General features: G+C 46.1%; 1 protein-coding gene across 1 annotated transcript in view; it reads right to left on the bottom strand.

The window, feature by feature from the left end:
* Positions 1–5279: 5279 nt before the first annotated feature.
* Positions 5280–19988, bottom strand: part of Nudt3 (nudix hydrolase 3) — a 54203-nt gene continuing 39494 nt past the window's right edge. Inside the window, exons 3-5 of the mRNA XM_085679907.2 lie at positions 10610–10654; positions 10159–10243; positions 5280–6838 (exon numbers count right to left, since the gene is read on the bottom strand). Of these exons, the coding sequence (XP_085536033.1) occupies positions 6672–6838; positions 10159–10243; positions 10610–10654 (297 nt within the window). The 3' untranslated portion in view covers positions 5280–6671. The remainder of the gene's footprint in view (positions 6839–10158; positions 10244–10609; positions 10655–19988) is intronic.

The raw sequence follows: 19988 nt of genomic DNA, 5'->3' as shown, positions 1-19988 counted from the left end.
CCTTCTTCTTAACTCCACCCCAGCCAAAGGACAGCCGTCCAAGCCTCAACAACGGGCGTTTGATCGCAGAGGAGCAAATGGAAAGGTGGATGTTGGGATGATCTACACGCGCAACGGGATAAGCATGCAGGTGTATCCCCTCCCACCATAATAACAAAAGTTTTAAAAAAGACGGTTCAGCAGTTAAGAGCACTGACTGCTCTCCCAGAGGTCCTGAGTTCAATTTCCAGCAACCATGTGATGGCTCACAACCACCTATAATGAGATCTCGTGCCCTCTTCTGGCCTACAGGCAGGATATTGTATAAATAAATAAACTAATCTTTAAAAAGAAGGACTCCAGGAAGCCACTGGAGAGAAGTGTCAAATGCTGGTTTTTACTGGTTGATACCAGCATAGTCTACAGCCCCAGAGTCTGTCCTGCAGAGTCATGCTGGCCTTTCACTTCCGGCTGGTCAGCATGGAGCCAGGGCCGCACTCACAAGGCCCAGCATGACACTCAAGCAGGCAGGGCTCCTTCTTGATGGCTGTACAGAGGGCAGGACGACACCTGCAGAGGACCTGCCTAGTGCTGGGCTTTTCTCCTCTGCTCTCCACAGATCACGGGAGAGGTGCAGGGGAGCCTGAGAACACAGCATTGAGAAAAGCAAACAGGAAAACTCAGCTTCCTTCTGCTTTTTCAGGACAGGGCTCCATTTCTCACGGTGCCTAAGGGCACCACCCCGGCCTCCTAAGGGCACCGCCCCGGCCTCCTAAGGGCCCGCCCCGGCCTAAGATCACTACTCAAGCTCCAGGCACCAGAACCCATTTAGCTAGGGGAAGGCCACTACCATCCCACACTCCTCTCATGCCATGTGCTAAGAGCTTTAAGGCCTACACCAACCCCTGCTTCTCTCCAGGGGCCACTTCCTAGAATGTTCTACCCAGCTCCCTTGTCATCACCTGTGTGCCTTCTTCAGAGACTCGGGTATGTCAGTCATCTCCCTGTGCACCCTAGGAAGCCCTGGGTACCTGGATCAGTCTCTGAGTCAGCTCTGGAGATGGCACTAAACTTCACCATTCAGACTTCGCTACAAGGTCTAACAGGACAAAAAAAGTCGAGCATGTGCAGACAGCACACACATGGCAGGGAAGCACATCCGGTCATCTTTTAGATGGAATGGTCCTGGCCACCATCACTCTTCTGCCCTGAGTGGAGCAGGGCTGTAACGGTGGCGGACGCACACGCCGCAGCAGCCACCACACAGAACGAGGAGCTGGCTGCCCTCGGAGCCCGTCCCCACGGAGTTCTAGACAGGATGAAGATCCCTGAGCCAGGCAAGGCAGCACTTGGCTCTGACGCCTTCAAGTGTTCCCGGCTTCCTTTAGGCAGTCACCCGACTGGGAGCCATCTGTGCTAACTAGAACTGTACTTTTAACCACCAAGCTTTTCTTTGATTATTACCAGCTCTAAGTGTTTCGACCATAAAACAGGAGAACACAGCCAATACACACAGAACCATTCCACAGGCTGTTGCTCTTACGATAGACGGCTCAATCACTGACAGCACCACATCCTGCTCTCTGCACAGCACACCTGCGTCTGCTTCCTGAGGCTGAAAAGCCTAAGCCACATAGACTTTTGCTTTTCAACACTGGGGACAGAACCCAGGGCCTTGTGCATGCTGGGCAAGCATTCTACCTCCTCGGCTCACTGTTACAGCTCCTAGAAGTCCCCTTGAGAACAAGGCTCACAGCCACGGGTACAGACTGTCTGTGGGCTGCAGTCTGGAAATCTAGCCTGCCTCTCTCGGAAGGACATGGTCTCTACTCTCTGAGAAAGGCCTTCTCACCCTGCTTGCCCATCAGTGTTCTCTCAGACCCAATCCTGGGAGCTTCTGTCCTGCCCCTGGCTCTCTGCAACAGCCCTAACCTTCCCTTGGGAAAGTCGAGTCTCTTAGACTGTAGGCAAAGAATAACCCATACCAGTCTTCTCGTTACTGACAAATCTCTCCATCCCAGAGGGACTCGGCTCAATCCTGAAGAACTCACTGCACAGAGGAGAGAGGCTACTGACCCAGCACTGGCTTAACTCAGGGCCAAAGAGCCAGGAACACAGCTCAGTCAAGAACTGGCCAGCACGAATTTGCAGGCAAAAAGATTTCTCATGAGGAACCACTTCATGGGAGCCCAAAGGCCTGATAGCCAGACTGAGGCCCCTCATCCTTTCCCCGACTCGATTAGAAAGACTGCTCAAAAGTTAGGCCTGGTAGCGTTCGCCCTTAGTCCCAGCACTGGGGAGGCAGAGGCAGGCCAGAGTTCGAGGCCAGCCTGGCCTACAAAGTAAGTTCTAGAATAGCCAGGGCTACACAGAGAAGCCCTGTCTGGAAAAATCAAAATAAATAAAATAAAAGTCTTTCCCCAGTGTTGTCTAATAAGTCAGGTAAGTATGGCTCAAAACTGGCCCTTTGTAAGTGATGGAAAAAACCTGGGTTGACAACAACTGGCCACCAGGGAAGGGAAAGCAATGACTCCGCCTTATAGAGGGCCCCTCACCAAGACTTCCTCATTCCCAGCAGAGGCCCTCTGGCCTGACAGGTCAGTCTTCCTGCTGGGCTCTCCTTCCTAGGGCATGGCCAACACCCCAGACAAGCTGTACATGGAGCTTCAGGGATAGGACTCTGGCCAAAAGGATGAGCTAGTCTGTGAAGGTGGGAGGGACCAGGAGGATAATGGTATAATGTGACATGGAAAACAGAGCTTCCTGGACACTGGGGTCTGCTCTTGTACACTCGGCATGACAGGGAGGTCACTACTGGGCCATCACTGCAGACAGAGGAAACAATCTCTACACGGGGTGCAGAAAGGAGCAGACCCCACTCACCCTGGGCAGCAGGCAGAAATACCTTTGGAAAGAGCCAAATGGCTTCTCTGCCCCCTACGCTGTTTAGCTGCACTGTCCTGCCCCTGCTCATCTTTGTCAAGAGGATTGTTTTCTGAAACACAGACATAAGTATTATCAATTATAGTCATTTCTTCTTTTTCTTGAAACTGTTTTTTCTTCAGGTATGTCCCCTTTAATTCTAAATCTTATCTCAACTAGGACACACTACAGTACACTTCAAAAATAGCAGAAACGGGGCTGGAGAGCTGACTCAGTGGTTAGGAGCACTGCTGCTCTTCCAGAGGTCTGAGTTCAAGTCCCAGCAACAGGATGGCTGCTCACAACCCTCCGTAATGAGATCTGGTGCCCTCTTCTGGCCTGCAAGCATACATGTAGGAAGAACACTGTCTACATAAATAATAATAATAATAAAAAGCAAAATCAGCCCACTGCAACACAAACCACACTGCTTAGTGGGGGGGGGGCACCCGCCTTTAAACCCAGAATTTGGGAGGCCAAGGCAGACGGATGGATCTCTGATCTGAGTTCAAGGCCAGCCTGGTTTACAAAGTGAGTTTCAGGACAGCCAGGGCTACACAGAGAAACCCTGTTTGGGGGGGTGGGGGATCACAGTGCTTCCTCAGGCCTTTCTGTGACCCAGGGGAGCATGTGGCTCAGGCTGAGCTATTTTTAAAATGAAGATGAGACTCTAGGCATGTGCCAGTATGGAACAGAAATGAGAATTGAATGAAGGATAGCATGCCAAACACACAGCAGGGGAACCAGGGCCCAGCCCCCCATCTGTGCTGCAGAACCAGCCTCTAGTGAGTAGGCACCAGAGAGAATAGGATAGATGGGGCCCGGGTAGCTGCAAACTCTTCCTGAGCGCTGGCCCCAAGGCCTGTAGGCCAACTCCTAACCCACACACACAGTATCTTTGCCACTAGGAAACCTGGCTAGGCAGCAACTTTTACAAAACTACTCTGACCCACTCCTGTCACAGCGACCCATTGTGCTCCCTGGGGCTGCAGAAATAAGGCCTCTAGTGGTCTCCCTGTTCTAGGGACTGAGCAGCCCCCAATGGTGACATTTCCAGTTCTCAGCCAGCCCAGGGCTCGGCAGGCAATGAGGACCTTTCTCCAGGCAGCACCGCTAGGGCAGGAGCACACAGTGGAGACGAGGCTGTCGGGCAGTCCGCTGCAGGGCTCCTGTTTGAGTGGCTGCAGTTTCTGGGACAGACACTAGAAAATTTAACATGGTTGATTCATATTCTCTCTGCACTCCTCAGAAAGAGACTTTGGGGCCCAAGCAAGCCTTAACTGGCAACCATCCTCCTGCCCTAGCCTCCCAAATGCTTAGACTCTGGGGTTAAACTATGCTGGCTTCTTGCTTGTTCTCGGATGTATCCACATGTAGTTAATTTCTGGCTCAAAAAGATCTCATGACCTCACTGGTGTTTTCCCCAATGTCTAAAACCACAAAGCCGCTTTTTTGTTTTGTTTTGTTTTAAATTTAAAAACACTTTATGCTATCTTTTTCTACTCCGAGTATGGTGGACTCTAATGGGTATCTAAGTAGCAATAGAATCTGGGATATGCAAATTTATTCTGAGTCAGAGACTGAGCACAGGAACCTGCTCCCATAAAGCCTGGAAGAAAAAAGCATGGGAAAATCAGCAGTGTGGATGAGAGGCTGGATTCGGGATAGTTTTGTTTTCTTTTTACTTTCTTCCTTCTACCTCCTCCACCAAGCTAAAGGTGGTGGCTCTAACCAATCTATCACAAAAGGTCTCCAACTATGCCAGCAGCAGCAGCCAACTGGCTGCTGGTGCCAGGAAGGAAAACATCAGCCGTCCTCTGCCAGAACCCCACAGTGGGGCTCTTCAGAGCTGGCTTCTATTCGGTGCTAACTGCTCTAACAGGGCTACCATGCCACTGAAGAGGACTCAGCACAGCTCACTTTATTGACTCCAAGAACAATCAAAAGTGGCGTCTGGGGGCCGGATACCAACGCAGCGGCCCAGGCAGCACACCTGCACAATGCAGTTCCCAGCGGAGCACTGACACACTGGAGCTTGGGGCTGAGTTTCCTCTGTGTGGGGGCGGGACTCTAGAACACTCTAAGCCAGGCAACAAGCAGCAGAGTGTTTACAAGTGGGACCCACAGAGAGCAAGTTAGTCTCTGGACTCTCTACCCATGGGGTCCCTGCCCTGGGAGGCCATTCCTGTCCCTGAGGTCTGAGAGAGCCTAAGACCCCACCCATCCATACTGAGTTGGGATCTGAGTGTCAACACTGGGGGACAAAATGCAAATTAGAGACATGTAAAATTCAAAGTTCACCAGCTGGTACCACAGTGTTGAATGTTGATGCCTGAGGTCACCACATACATTCTTTAGGTGGAATGAAGAGCAAAAGCTTTTCAAAGTTTGAGTATTTATTAGTTTTTAAATAAGAGAAGTACTATTTTAATTTCACATCTTGGCTACGTTTCAACACAGGCAATGCCACAGAGTACCAAGCCCCACACTAAGCCAGGCATCAGCTCCCTCCCACCCTCCGTGCACAAGGCCCTGTCCAAGACCCTTTACTTCCCAACTAAACACAACTGACAGATGAGTTCGGCACGAAACAGCAACAGGGGCCTGTAGCAAGCCAGAGGGCTGCAGTGAGCCCCTCCTACAGACGACTTGTCACACAGGGCAGACAGCAAGCTCGCTCGTGGTGTAACCCTTGGCACACGCTCAGACTCAGAGACACAGGCACACTCTGCCCCGTGTACGTCTCAGGACCTCAGTGGGGCCTCTCTGCATGGGGACAAGACTGTGCAGGATGGCTTCAGAGCATGGGGCCATATCCAGGTCAGCGTGGTGTAAGGCGTACAAGGGTAAGAGAGGCCATGTCAGCGATGAATAGCGGTATGAAAAACATTCCCAGCCAGCAGGACAGACGTGGTGCTTGATGGTCCAGTTTCGGCAACAGTGAGGTTATCCAGTTTAAAGCCTACTGTGAACATATCACTGCTTCTTTGGCTCTGGGCTGAGGCCATTTGCTCCAAGCTTGGTAACAGAAAACAGGTTCCTCGGCATGGAAACAGCCTAGAGAAGGCCAGGGTCCCAGGGGCAGGAGGAAGATAGCAAAGTTCACCGTGGCTGGGGACAGAAGACAGGGAAACCTGCCTAGTCACTAGCATTGAAACAAACATGTAAAGTGTGAGGGGCTTTAAACTAGAAACACCTGGAATAAAAAATAAAAATAAAAATGAAAAAACAAAAAGCAAAACTGAAAAACTGAACAGTCAGGCTCCTCTTTCTAAATCACTCATTTACATATCGTGTCAGGGTATAATGTACAGACAAATGCATCCTGAAGGAAACACGGTCAACCCATGGGGCTCAACAGCATGTCACAGGACAGAGTCCTAGGAAGTTTCATCTCACATGGGTGTCTTTTAATGGGGGGGGGATTAGAAAATATCTGGCCAGGCTGGGATGAGGCAAATGGGAACGCTTCAGAGCCCAAGGGTTCCCTCTCTCAGAGGGTGGGTGAGCAAGGGAAGAATGGAGCATGCAGGAAAGAACTCGTGAGTTATATCCCAGTCCCCACCCTTAGGAAAAACAGAAAGAGAAGACAGTTCCCATCACACCACACCCCACCCACATCACCCCACACCCACAGCAGCACCTCAGTGCACCCTCTCTGCTGCCCGCCATGCCTGGGTGAAAGAGGGGGCTGTGAGGAGGGTGAGGAGCGGTGGAGAGCCACATTTCAGTCCGGTTTCCACTCTCCGGCTCTGGCAGGAAGTCTGCAGTCATCTGATGCCTGACATAGAGCTGGAGTACGAGGTGGCCACGACAGGGGTGCCATTGTTGGCAGAGTAGCCTTGCCTCAGCGTCTCGAAGTACGAGGCCTGCACGGGCTTGTGACACTGCAGCACTTTAATGGCGTCTTCTATTTTAAACCACTCTCTCTTCCGTCCTGTGGAGCAGAGGGGAGAGATGAAGACAAGATGGGGCAGGGAGGACAGCTCTGAGAGGACCGGGAGAACACCCAAGCCAGGCTTCACGGCCGCTGTGGTGCCTATGGTTCAGCACTGGAGGAGAACGCAGGAGGATCAGGAATGGACGCACATCCTTGGCTACATAGGGAAACCAATGCCAGCCTTGGTACATGAGAGCCTAACTCAACCCTATGTCCCAAAGCAATGCTTCTCAATACTTTCTTAACAGAAGTAAAGCTAGCACTCTCCACAATTCAAATGTTCTACAGAACCAACCGCAGGAGACAGACGGGCTGGGACTCAGAACAGAACCGCAAGCAGCGCTCTTCACACCAGCCTCTCCAGGGCTCTAGCGCCGTCAGCTCGCACCTCCACAGAGGGGTCCGGAACTCTCATCCTTGGCAAACATTAACACCACCATCAGCTGCCAGGATCACCATAACGGTTGACATATAATCTGCTATCACACTTTTATTTTAAAAATTGTGTAAGTGATGGGCCTGCCACAGAAAACAGGACTTAAGGGTAAAGGCGCTTACTGTGTGGGCCTGGTGACCTGAGCTCAAGTTCTGAAACCACATAGAAATGAAGATGAGAACAGGTTCCATAGAGCTGCTCTGACTCCATGTGCATCACGGCAAGAGTGCATCCACACAGCAGGCAGTGGTGGCACACACCCAGGCAGGCAGATCTCTGGGAGTTTGAGGCCAGCCTGGTCTATGGAGCTGGTTCCTAAACAGCCAGGACTGTTAGAGAGAAACCCTGTCTCAGGAGGAAAATAAAACAAAGACTGCATTCACGTGTACAGACAACACACATGCTAATTTAGAAAAAAGAAAGCACAAAAACAGAAACAACACAAAGAACCATCAAACTTAACAAATTACTACTTTGAGTCTTTTATTAAAATTGATGTTTTATTTATTTATTTATTTGAGGTATAGTCCTTCTACGTAGCCCTGGTGTCTGTCTGGAACTTGCTATGCAGACTAGGCTGGCCCTGAACTCACAGAGATCCTCCTGTCTCTGCCTCCAGAGCACTAGTATGAAAGGTGTAAGACACCACGACCAGCTTGATTTTCTCTTATAAAACACCTCTTCTGGCTCTGTGGGCAGTAAAAAGGTGTGAGGTCTAGGCGTCTGCTTCCAACAGTGCAGAAAGAAGCTGATAAAGTACAGCCAGCCCAGTCAGGAGCAAGACCATGACGTCATGTGCTGGACCCCTGTGGATCACTGGCTCCAATGAACTGGGGAGTCCTGGCCAAGTCACGGGCCCCTTGGTGCTCCGTTTTCCATGTCTATAGTCCAGTCTGCTTTGAAGATCAGTTACAGAAAACTCCGCCTCAGTAACATCCGGCACCCTGTACCTGACAGGACTCTGCTTTTTCTTTTTCCAGACTTACTTATTTTATGTGTTCTGTCTGTGTATGTATGTATACCACATGTGTACCTAGTGTCCACAAAGTCCAGAAGAGGGAATCAGAACCCCTGAAACTGGAGCCACAGAGGATCATGAGCTTCCACATGGTGCTGGGAATCTGACCTCAGTCCTCTGGAAGAGCAGTCAGTGTTCTTAACTACTGAGCCATTACTCCAGTCCCCAAGGATTAATTTTTTTTTTAAATTGTACTTAGTTTTTTATTTATATTTTTTGCTTTTGTTTTTGAAGACAGGGTTTCTCTGTGTAACAGCCCTGGCCATCCTGGAACTCACTCTATAGACCAGGCTGGCCTAGATTTACCTGCCTCTGCCTCCTAAGTGCACCAGCACCTGGCAGTGGGATATTTTATTTATATCTATCTCTACGCACATGTCCATATATACAGTCAGGTTGTACATATGTGTAGATGGAACCCGGGCCTTCTATGTAATGGGCAAATGCTCTAGCACCAAGCTAAATCCTCAGCCCTTTAAAAAAGATACTTATTTGCTGTTTTAAACTCCTAGGAGAGGAACTACCCCAAGGAAGCACTGGCCTTCCAGAGCTCTGCTGCTGGAGTGCTTCCGAGAATGGCTTGGATGACCAGGCCCACTCGAGGTCTGGAGAAGAGAACCCAGGACCTCTGCACACTGCACACAGGCTGGCACTCCACTCCACAGCCACAGTCCTAGCCTCACCCTATCACTGCCAATTGTTTTTTTACTTATTCTCTTAGACACGGTGACAGGTGTGACCTCCACATCTACTGTCTACTTCCCATTCCAAGGAGGCTGCAATTAGTGCACACACAACTCTTGCTATGCCCTGATTTCTGCAGCACTAGCCACTTTTCCACGTGACAGCACCATGAAGATGTTTAGCATTTCAAAAGCTTTGTTCTCTTGAGATTTACACCAAAGACCCAAACTTTCACTACCAGAGTAACAGGGAGCTGGGTGGGATGGTACACAGTTGTACCTTCAGCATTTGAGCGGTTAGGCAGGAAGGTCAGAAGTAAGTGCACCCGGGGGCTGGAGAGGTGGCTCAGTTGTTAAGAGCAATGGCTGCTCTTCCATAGGTCCTGAGTTCAAATTCCAGCAACCACATGGTGGTTCACAGCCATCTATAATGGGATCTGGTGCCCTCTCTGGCCTGCAGGCATACATGCAGACAGAAAGCTGCATACATAATAAATCTTAAAAGAAGTAATAAGTGCACCCAGGCTACACCGAGAGAAGCCCCATTGCTCCTGCCCTGTGCTTCAGATGCCTCACTGGAGTTAATACTGAACAAGCTAAGATGCTAGGAAAAGGGTTGTCTGGGTATTAACAAGCAAATGGTGCCTTAAAACCTAGGTGTGGCTTCTGCCAGGTTGAGTGGCAAGGACAGGTACACAACACACAAGCTAAGCAGGCCCTCTGCTCCTGTACCCCCAGCCCAGGGTATGATGAGAGCCTAAGTCAAGACTGCATCCTGTTCTCATCTTTGGTCCTGATGGCAGAGGCCCCAGGGCAGTATCTGCTCAAAAGGTATTGCCTCCCTTTGGGGAAGATCCAACTTTATTTTAGAAACATTTCTAAATTGTATGGCACATGTTCCCACTTGTTGACCCTATTCCCAAAATCAGCTTCTTCTTCATTTTCCTGTAGACTAGCCTGCTCTAACTTAGAGACCCGCATGCCTCTGCCTCCCGAGAGCTGAGATTAAAGGCGTATGCCACCCTCGCCCAGTCTCACCTTTTTTTTAGACACCTTTTTAACACCTCAAATGTTAACAGCGATAAGAGGGGCGTGCTTGTTCATTTAGCACGCTACTCCAGCAGGTGCCTGGACATAATGGGCTGGTGTGGGAGCTGCCCCGAGTCCTGTCGTGACTTACCAATGTTCACTGAGTCTTCCCAGTCTTCCAGCACTTCCGTGACAATGAGCACATACACATACGTCCTGTGCTTCCTCTCCTGGTTCTGAAGGGCACAGAAAGGACAGAAGGAGAACCTTTCCTCAGTGGGTTGAGATGCTTGAAGAAACACTATATGCTGCCCAGAAATACGATGCCCTCTGCTTTTGTTGTTTTGTCTGGTTCCACCAAAATAGAGAGCACACCCTTTGGACAGACTTTTTTTAGTGTGAATGCAAGTATAAGTGTGTGTGTACACATGCACATATGCACATGCGTGTGTGCATGTGTGTGCCCATGAAGGCCTAAAAAGCAGAGAATGCTCGTCTGCTGTGCTGCCTGTTCGGACACTCACGAGCTGCAGAAGGCCCTTTCCAAACTTAGGACCACGTGGCTATGAATGACTCCAGAGCAAAGGTATTAAAAGACTTACCTCAAAAATTCCAACCAGTCTTCCCAGTGTCCCTTTCACTCCAGCCTGAAAGACAGAGAAAGAAGAATGAACACAGCAGCACACACTGCTCTTCCCGAGGACCCGCATCTGTGCCCTGCACCCATGTCAGGTGACTCACAACTGCCTGCAACGACAGCTCCAGGGGATCCAATGCCCTTTTTTGGCATGCACGCGTGTGCACACACACACACCAAGCATCATGTCTATGCAGCCTGGGAGGACTCAGGTCTGTCCTGTATGTCGCACATGGCGTGGTCACAGCAAGACACACTAGAGGAAGAGGGCCCTTCATAGCTCTCGTCTTTCTCAGTGCTGAAGAGCTCGCCAAACAGCTACACCAAAAACATGCTGATTATTTACTTTATTAACTTACCTATTGATTCATGCAACAAATACATGCTGAGCCAGGAAACAAGGTGGGTGACAGAAGGACAGCAAGGGCCAGGCTGGGGTGCAAACATGGTCCATGACAGCAAGAGCCTTAACTGACATGCCTTGGCTGTCTGTGTACAAAAGACTGCAGCAGAGTTCAGAAGTCTACAGCACCCACAAGCAGAAGCCAATGAAAGCTCCCACATACAGTTGTCCTAGTGACATGTCATGACAGAAATTAACACTGTGATGGGAGTGATGGGAGAGCATGTCAGCATGGCTGCTTCCACTCTAGTGGTATGCCATAGCCGAAATTAACACTGTGATGGTGTAATAGGGAGAGAACACCAATATGGCTGTTTCCACTTCTTTTTTCTTTGTTGATGTTTTGTTTTTCAAGACAGGGTTTCTCTGTGCAGCTTTGGAGCCAGTCCCAGAACTCACTCTGTAGATCAGGCTGACTTTGAACTCACAGAGCTCCTGAGTGCTAAGATTAATGGCGTGCACTATTAGCACCCGGCTAAAGATTTACTTATTTATTATGTATATAGCGTTCTGCCTGCATGTATGCCAGAAGATAATTATGAGCCACCAGGTGGTTGCTGGGAATTGAACTCATGACCCCCGAAAGAGCAGCCAGTGCTCTTAACCTCTGAGTCATCTCCCCAGCCCTCCACCCCACCCCCATGTTTCCACTGTCTTAACGCACGCACGTTCTTTCTGTCCAAGGCCTGTCTGATGGCTGGTGTGCCTCTGGGTTCCGAAGTGAGGACATTTTGGTACATTTCCAGTTCACGGGCTTGTCCATGTCCAGGACAGCTTTCCTATCTAACTTTTCACCTCCATCTCAACTAGGTAGTCAGTCAGCCCTGATCCAAGGCAGCAGGAGCACATGCTACCTCTGGACATTGGTAAGGTCTAACAGGGGAGTGCTGGGGGAGAGGGGAGTCACAGAAGCCAGGGTCCCCCGCTGTGGGCTCTCTCCATCAGCTGCCATCTAGTTAATGTGCACTTTTCTTCAAGAAGTCAAAAATTTGTAACGGAAATGACCTCCATCATTGAAATACAAATCATTCTGTGATCAAAATATTTTAAAGCCTTATTTACCTTATTTTTATGCATATGAATATTTGCCTGCATGTCTTTGAACCACACACATGCCTAGTGCCTGCAGAGGTCAAAAGAGGCATCAGATTCCCCCGGCCCCGCCCACAACTGGAGCTACAAAACAGACTGTGTGAGCCGCCACTCAGGAACTGGGAACTGAAGCCTGGTTTTCTCTGCAATCTCAACAGTGCTCTTCACTCCAGAGCCACCTTCTCAGGCCCTCAACGTGTGATTCTGGCAACACAAATAACTTTTCTTCTCTTTTTCAAAAGTCAAGGACTCAGATAGCCCAGGCTGGCCTTTAACTCCCTCTGGAGTTGAGATAACCTTAAACTCTTAACCCTCTTGCCTTCACCTACCAAATGCTGGAGTTATGGGCAAGATCCTCTAGTTAGTGTGGTGAGAACCAGGGTCTCATGCATGCTAGAGGAGCACTCATCACCTGAGCCACCTCCAACTGTGGGGGCTGCATTTTGTGCACTCAGCAACAACATAAATGACTCTCTCCGTGAGAAGAGGCTGGAAATAGTATAAAGGTGCTTTCCAGAACGATGTGGATGTATTCTTGCGAAGTCTAGTGTGATTCAAATTATGCTGTTGCCTGTATGTATTTTGAGTTAACAGGGTGTCTGTCCACTGGACAGAGCCTATCTACAGTGAGTTAACCATCATTCTACTGCCACAGAGACAGACCAGGTGCAGTGGGTCATGCCATCAACCCCAGCACTTGGGAGGCAGAAGTGAGCAGATCTCTGTAAGCTTGAGGCCAGCCTGATCTAGTTTCAGGCCAGCCAGGGTTACATGATGAGACTTTCATCTCAAACAAGCAAGCAAACAAACTCAAACAAATATTAAATATAGAAACATTGCTTTACTTACCGATTTTTTTATTGATATTTATTAAGCTCTACATTTTTCTCTGCTCTCCTCCCTGCCTCTCCCTTGCCCCTTCAACCCTCTCCCAAGGTCCCCATGCTCCCAATTTACTCAGAAGATCTTGTCTTTTTCTACTTTTTACTTCCCATGTAGATTAGATCTATATAAGTCTCTCTTAGTGTCCTCTTTGTTGTCTAAGTTCTCTGGGATTGTGGTTTGTAGGCTGGCTTTCTTTGCTTTATGTTTAAAAACCACCTATGAGTGAGTACATGTGATAATTGTTTTTCTGGGTCTGGGTTACCTCACTCAAAATAATGTTTTCTAGCTCCACCTATTTTCCTGCAAAATTCAAGATGTCGTTATTTTTTTCTACTGTGTAGTACTCTGCTGTGTAAATGTATCACATTTTCCTTATCCATTCTTCGGTCGAGGGGCATTTAGGTTGTTTCCAGGTTCTGGCTATGACAAGCAATGCTGCTATGAACATAGTTGAGCACATGTCCTTGTGGCACGATTGAGCATCCTCTGGATACATACCCAAAAGTGGTATTATTGGGTCTTGAGGAAGGTTGTTTCCTAATTTTCTGAGAAATCGCCACACTGACATCCAAAGGGGTTGTACCAGCTTGCATTCCCACCAGCAATGCAGGAGTGTTCCCTTTACCCCACAACCTCTCCAGCATAAGTTATCATCAATGTGTTTGATTTTGGCCATTCTTACAGGTGTAAGATGGAATCTCAGGGTTGTTTTGATTTGCATTTCTCTGATGACTAAGGATATTGGACATTTTCTTAGGTGTTTTTCAGCCATTTTAGATTCCTCTGTTGAGAGTTCTCTGTTTAGGTCTGCTGTGGGAGCTCCTTCTGCTCCTTCAGCCAATAGTCGCTAAGATACCAGCCCATTGGGGCGTGGTCTCTCTCTCTTTAAAAAAGCAGTGGCTGTCCTCCACTCTCTCTCTGGCTTTGGGCTCCGCTTCCGGCTCCTAGACTCCTTTCCTGTTCACGCAGAGGGGCTGCTGTCTGGGACGGTAATCTGTAAGTTTTTTTCCCCTATGAATAAATAACCATTCTATTAATCATAATTCCAAACTGGTGTGGGATTATTTGTGACTTACGCCTTCATCTGGCACCCAACGTTTGGTTGTAGAACCCCCTTTCCCCCCTACTCAACTGCTTGCTGCCAGCTCGGCTAGTCACGAGCCCTCCCTCAGCTGCGCCCTGTGCCCTGTGTGTGGAGCCAGCAGTTCAATTAAACCCCATGCCTCCCAAGCTCCAGAGGCTCGGGACAGTCTCTGCCTGTCTGGTTTGCTCTTTTCTGAGTTGTTTTTAAATTTCCCTTGGAAGTGTGGTGCTTTAGTGGCGTAAATCAGAATGACTCGGCCACGTGTAGGCATATGCGGCTTCTGGGTTGCTCTTCTCCACCCCTGGATTCTGGGTTTCTGGTTCCGTGTATGGAATTGATTTAATTACATTTTCTTTCTTGAGCAACTTATATTTCCTAGTTTTTGACAAATACTAAGGCGGACACTGAAACAGGACACCGTTTTTGTCACCTTTGCAGTGGTTCTAGTCGCGACTTGGCAACAGCGCCGCCTAGTAGACAAGAGGTAATATGGCAGTTTTTGTTTCCAATGCCAATTTTACTGTTTTCTTTATTAATACAATGGATTATGTCATGCAAGGTTTATATGACTATGGGGATACATTAATTTACTTGTTACTAGGTTTCAGTTTACTTTTCAACATTTTATCATTAAGAAAGATACGATTTTTACGGACTAATAATGAACAACTAGTTGAAAGGATTAAAACTATTGAAAATCAGGGGTTATCTGAACAAGTGAATACTATGTTAGACAAAATTGACTCCATATCCAAGGGTACTAGGAAGTTACCTGAAAGGGTTCGGGCTGTTGAATTTGACGTTCAGACGTTACCACACACACAAAGTTTTGATAAGGTAACAGATAGAATGTACCTCCAGAATGGGAACCAAAAAACTGATACCTTAGTGAAATTCCTAGAAACACGGGTAGGTCAGGAGATTCAGGATTTAAGGGAGACAATGATAAAAAGATTAGAAATGATTGAAGAAATTATTGGAGCTGGTGAACAGAGTAAGAAGGCACAAGGACAGGATACAATGCCACCACCAGCTGTTAGAACTGGCTTACCCAGGGTTCTAACGACATACCCTGTAATTTATTCTGACAAAGGGTCAACTTCTAAAGGCTCAAAGGGAGTTAAAGAAGCTAGATGGACACCAACAGCAATGAATGATTTAAAAGAAATTAAGCAAGCTGTCGTTAATTATGGCTTGCACTCTGCATTTGTTAAGGAAGTGATAAGGACTTGGGCTTCTAATGTCAGAGCTACCCCCCATGATTTCTCTCAGCTAGTGTCTGGAGATGGACCTTCCTTGATGTTTGGAATTTATTTCAGAGAGGAATCCAAACATATGGAACAGCAAGGAAGAGCAAAAGGTCTGGAGGTTTCCCAAGATCAAATTCTTGGTGTAGGAGCATATGCTGATTCACAGGTCCAAGCTCTTTATGACAAAGAAGTGCTGTCCTTATGTCACAAAGCAGCCTTGAATGCTTTGAATAGAATACAAGATCCAGCAAAAAGGGTCGAATCATATACCAGGGTTAGGCAGGGACAGAGAGAACCCTTTACTGACTTTGTGCAAAGATTAATTAAGGCTCTGGACATAGGGGTAACAGACCCAGAAGCTAGACGGATACTTCTTGAATCTCTAACTTTTGAAAATGCAAATACAGAGTGTATAAAGATAATTGGGCCTTTAAGATCTAGATCAGCACCTATGGAAGAATGGATACAGCATACAATGAATGTTGAAACATTTGGCTATAATGATGAATCCTGGGTAGGAGAAGCGATTTCCAAAGGTATGAGGAGACATCAAACTACCAGGTCTTTAAATTGTGGTCAATTGGGACATCTGAAAAGGGATTGTAGGCAAAGAAATTCTAGGAATAATATCTCCTCTGGGAATGACAAAAATAGGAGACCTCAGCCTTCAGGTATATGTAGGAGATGCGGTAAAGGCCGACATTGGTCCAACAAATGCAGGTCAACAACAGACAGACAAGGCAACCCAATACCATCGGGAAACTCCTTGAGGGGCCTCTCGCAGGCCCCCAAGCCAAAAGTGGCCCAGTCATTCCCAGTTACAGTGGAAAATGTGTCTCACCAAGAAAATTAAAAACTCCAATGTCTGTCATAAAAAGTAATATTGGTCTAAATGATGAATTACATGTGGAGAATGAGTCAAAAAATTCAGTAGGACAGAGTAAACGTATATTTTGGCAAACTTCTATTAATGATCAAAGACAAAGCTAAGAGTCTGTATAAATGGCATTTTTATTGAAGGCTTATTAGACACACGTGAGGATGTAAGTATCATTACTCCAGAATCTTGGCATCCGAATTGGCCTCTTCAAGAGGTAGATGTTCAGTTCCTGGGGATTGGAACCCTATCTCGTGTAAAACAAAGCACAAGATGGGTGGAATGCATAGGGCCTGAAGGGCAAATAGGAAGAGTAAGGCCATATATAGCAAATATTACAATAAATTTATGGGGCCGTGATCTGCTACAGCAATGGAATACCCAGATTAACATTCCTATAGTTCCAGGAACTCACAATTCTGGGAAGGATATAATGAGGTATTATGGAAAAAGGTCACCAGCCATTCAGGCTGTACAAGAACATACAGCCAATAGCAAACCTTTAGAGGTACCATCAGCCCTACCTTTAAAATGGCTAACTGAGAAGCCAATATGGATCAAGCAGTGGCCTCTAGCTGAAGATAAATTACAGGCTTTGGAATAGCTGGTACAAGAGCAACTAGATGCTAACCATATTGAAAAATCAACCAGCCCTTGGAATTCTCCTGTGTTTGTTGTAAAAAAGAAATCTGGTAAATGGAGAATGGTGACAGATCTAAGAGCTGTCAACAAGGTAATTCAACCTATGGGTCCGCTACAATCTGGAATTCCTTTGCCTTCTCTATTACCAAGAGAATGGCCTCTTATAGTCATTGATTTGAAAGATTGTTTTTTCACTATCCCTCTGCAAGAAAAGGATAGAGAAAAATTTGCTCTCACAGTTCCAACTTATAATAATTCTCAGCCTACTAGGAGATATCAATGGACTGTCCTCCCACAGGGGATGCTCAATAGTCCCACATTGTGCCAATATTTTGTTAATTAGCCATTGGAAATAATTCGTAAGCAATTTCCCAAGTCCATAATTTATCATTACATGGATGACATTTTATTATCTGATTCAAATAAAGATACTTTGGAAAATATATTTGAAGAAGTAAAGAAAGTCTTGCCTAGGTGGGGATTACAAATTGCCCCTGAAAAGATTCAAAGAGGAGATTCTATTAATTACCTAGGTTACAGAATAGGGTTAGAGAAAATTCGAACGCAAAAGGCACAAATTAGGAGAGACCGGTTACAGACTCTTAATGACTTCCAAAGATTGTTAGGAGATATTTCCAGTCTATGACCAGCTGTTGGGATAACACCTGATCTAATAGTTCATTTAAACAAAACCTTAGATGGTGATAAAGATTTGAATAGTCCCAGAAAATTGACAGTTGAAGCAGAAAAGGAACTGACAATGATTGAGGAAAAATTACAGGAGGCACATGTGGATAGGGTGAACCCAAATCTTAGTTCCATTCTAGTCATACTGCCTTCCAGAATGTCTCCTACAGGGATTTTAATGCAAAGGGAAGATATTATTTTAGAGTGGATATTTATACCTCATAAACCAAGTAAAAAATTAAAAGCTTATGTAGAAAAGGTCTCTGAATTGATTATAAAAGGTAAACTGAGACTTCATCAACTAGCAGGTATAGACCCAGCAGAAATTATAGTACCTTTTACTACTGAGGAAGTAAGAAAGTTATGGGAAGATAATGAACCATGGCAAAGAGCTTGTGCTAATTTTTTGGGAGAAATTAACAGCAACTATCCCAAAAGTGATAGACTTAACCTCATAAAGAGAACTTCTTGGATTCTTCCTAGAATTGTACGTGATGCTTCAATAACTGGAGCCCGGACATTTTATACCGATGCAAATAAACCAGGGAAAGCAGGTTTTAAATCGGAAGAATTGAGTAAGGTGGAACAAAGTCCTTATAATTCTGTCCAGAAGGCAGAATTATATGCTATTCTTATGGTGCTAAGGGATTTTAAAGAACCTCTTAATATAGTTACAGATTCACAATATGCAGAAAGAGTTATCTTGCATATTGAAACTGCTGAATTCATACCAGATGAAACAGAATTGACTTCATTGTTTATCCAGGTACAGGACATAATTAGGAATAGGCTTTGTCCAATGTACATAACACACATTCGGTCCCATACAGGTCTGCCTGGCCCTCTAGCACAAGGTAACGCTGAAATTGACCAATTATTGATTGGAAGCGTTCTGCAGGCCTCAGAATTTCATAAAAAAACAGCATGTCAATAGTAAAGGCTTAAAGAAAGAGTTTTCCATTACATGGCAACAAGCTAAGGACATTATAAAGAGATGTCCTACTTGTTCTTTCTATAATCAAACACCGTTGCCTGCAGGGAGTAACCCAAAGGGTACTCAAAGGAATGAAATCTGGCAGATGGATGTGTTCCACTTTATGGAATTTGGTAAATTAAAATATGTATACCACACCATAGACTCGTATTCAGGTTTTCAATGGGTAACTGCCCTGAGCTCAGAAAAGGCTGATTCGGTAATCACACATTTATTGGAAGTTATGGCCATCATGGGTATACCTGCACAAATAAAGACAGACAATGGCCCAGCATATGTATCTAAGAAAATGAAACGCTTTTTTGCTTATTATAATATAAAACACATTACAGGCATACCAAATAATCCTACAGGTCAGGCAGTTATAGAAAGATCAAATCGTACTATAAAGGATATGCTGAACAAACAGAAAGGGACGAAAGATACTCCCAGAAATAGATTGCATAATGCTTTATTAACCTTGAATTTCCTTAATGCTAATGAGAAAGGAACAACAGCAGCAGAGAGGCATTGGATAATGGAAAAAACTTCTGAACTAAACCAACCTGTTTATTTCAAAGACGTGCTGACCTCTCAATGGAAGCCAGGAGATGTGCTACGTTGGGGAAGGGGTTTTGCTCTTGTTTCCATAGGAGAAGAAAAATTGTGGATACCATCAAAATTAATAAAGGTTCGATTTGAAGAGGAGAAACCTCTTGGAAAGGAGAAATGACAGCTTATCTACAATGATGATATTCATACAGGTGGTAAGAAAAACATATAGAATGGGGGCAGGGTTCTGTTCTTATCTCCACAGGAAAACACTCATCTTTGAAAAATTCAAGGGACCCTGGATATTTGAACACTGACAGAGGGAAGATAACGGCCCAATAGGGACTATCAAGAAAACTGAATAGGTTCTGTAAGTAAAATATACTAAATCATATTTCTAAATTTATAGAGCTGGTTTTGGAGTTGGACTCTGGCTCAGTCCCTCTCTAATTCCAAGCCTGTTGTTAAAAGAAAAACCCAGAATTTCTGGAGTTTCTGTCTCATGTCAAGAGCCATGATATGGGACATAAAGAAATATGAGCTTAGAAAACATCTTTACTTTTCTTCATATCTATCATACCTTTCATTAAATATATCTATCATGCCTTTCATTGAATATATGTATGTCTGTATATGTCTATATGATTACTGTTTAAGTTTTCCACAATGAACAATGAGATTTTCCTGCAGTGACATTTGAAGTTTCCAGGAAGAAGATGGGGCCCCATAACAACAACTCCATCCGGTTGATATGACGCCATGATACTGATAGCGCTACTACAAGACCTGTTTTGGGTACCAGATGCACAAGATGGTTCCAACATGGTTAGCTGAAATGGTGCACATCTTGTACAACATTCTGGCCAGACCTCCACAAAATACTCAGAGACTATTTGCAA

This window comes from Myodes glareolus, chromosome 18, assembly GCF_982192425.1.
Source record: "Myodes glareolus chromosome 18, mMyoGla1.1, whole genome shotgun sequence".
Taxonomy (NCBI): Eukaryota; Metazoa; Chordata; class Mammalia; order Rodentia; family Cricetidae; genus Myodes; species Myodes glareolus.
Note: the sequence above shows the minus strand (reverse complement) of the source record. Positions and strands in the feature narration are given on the sequence as shown.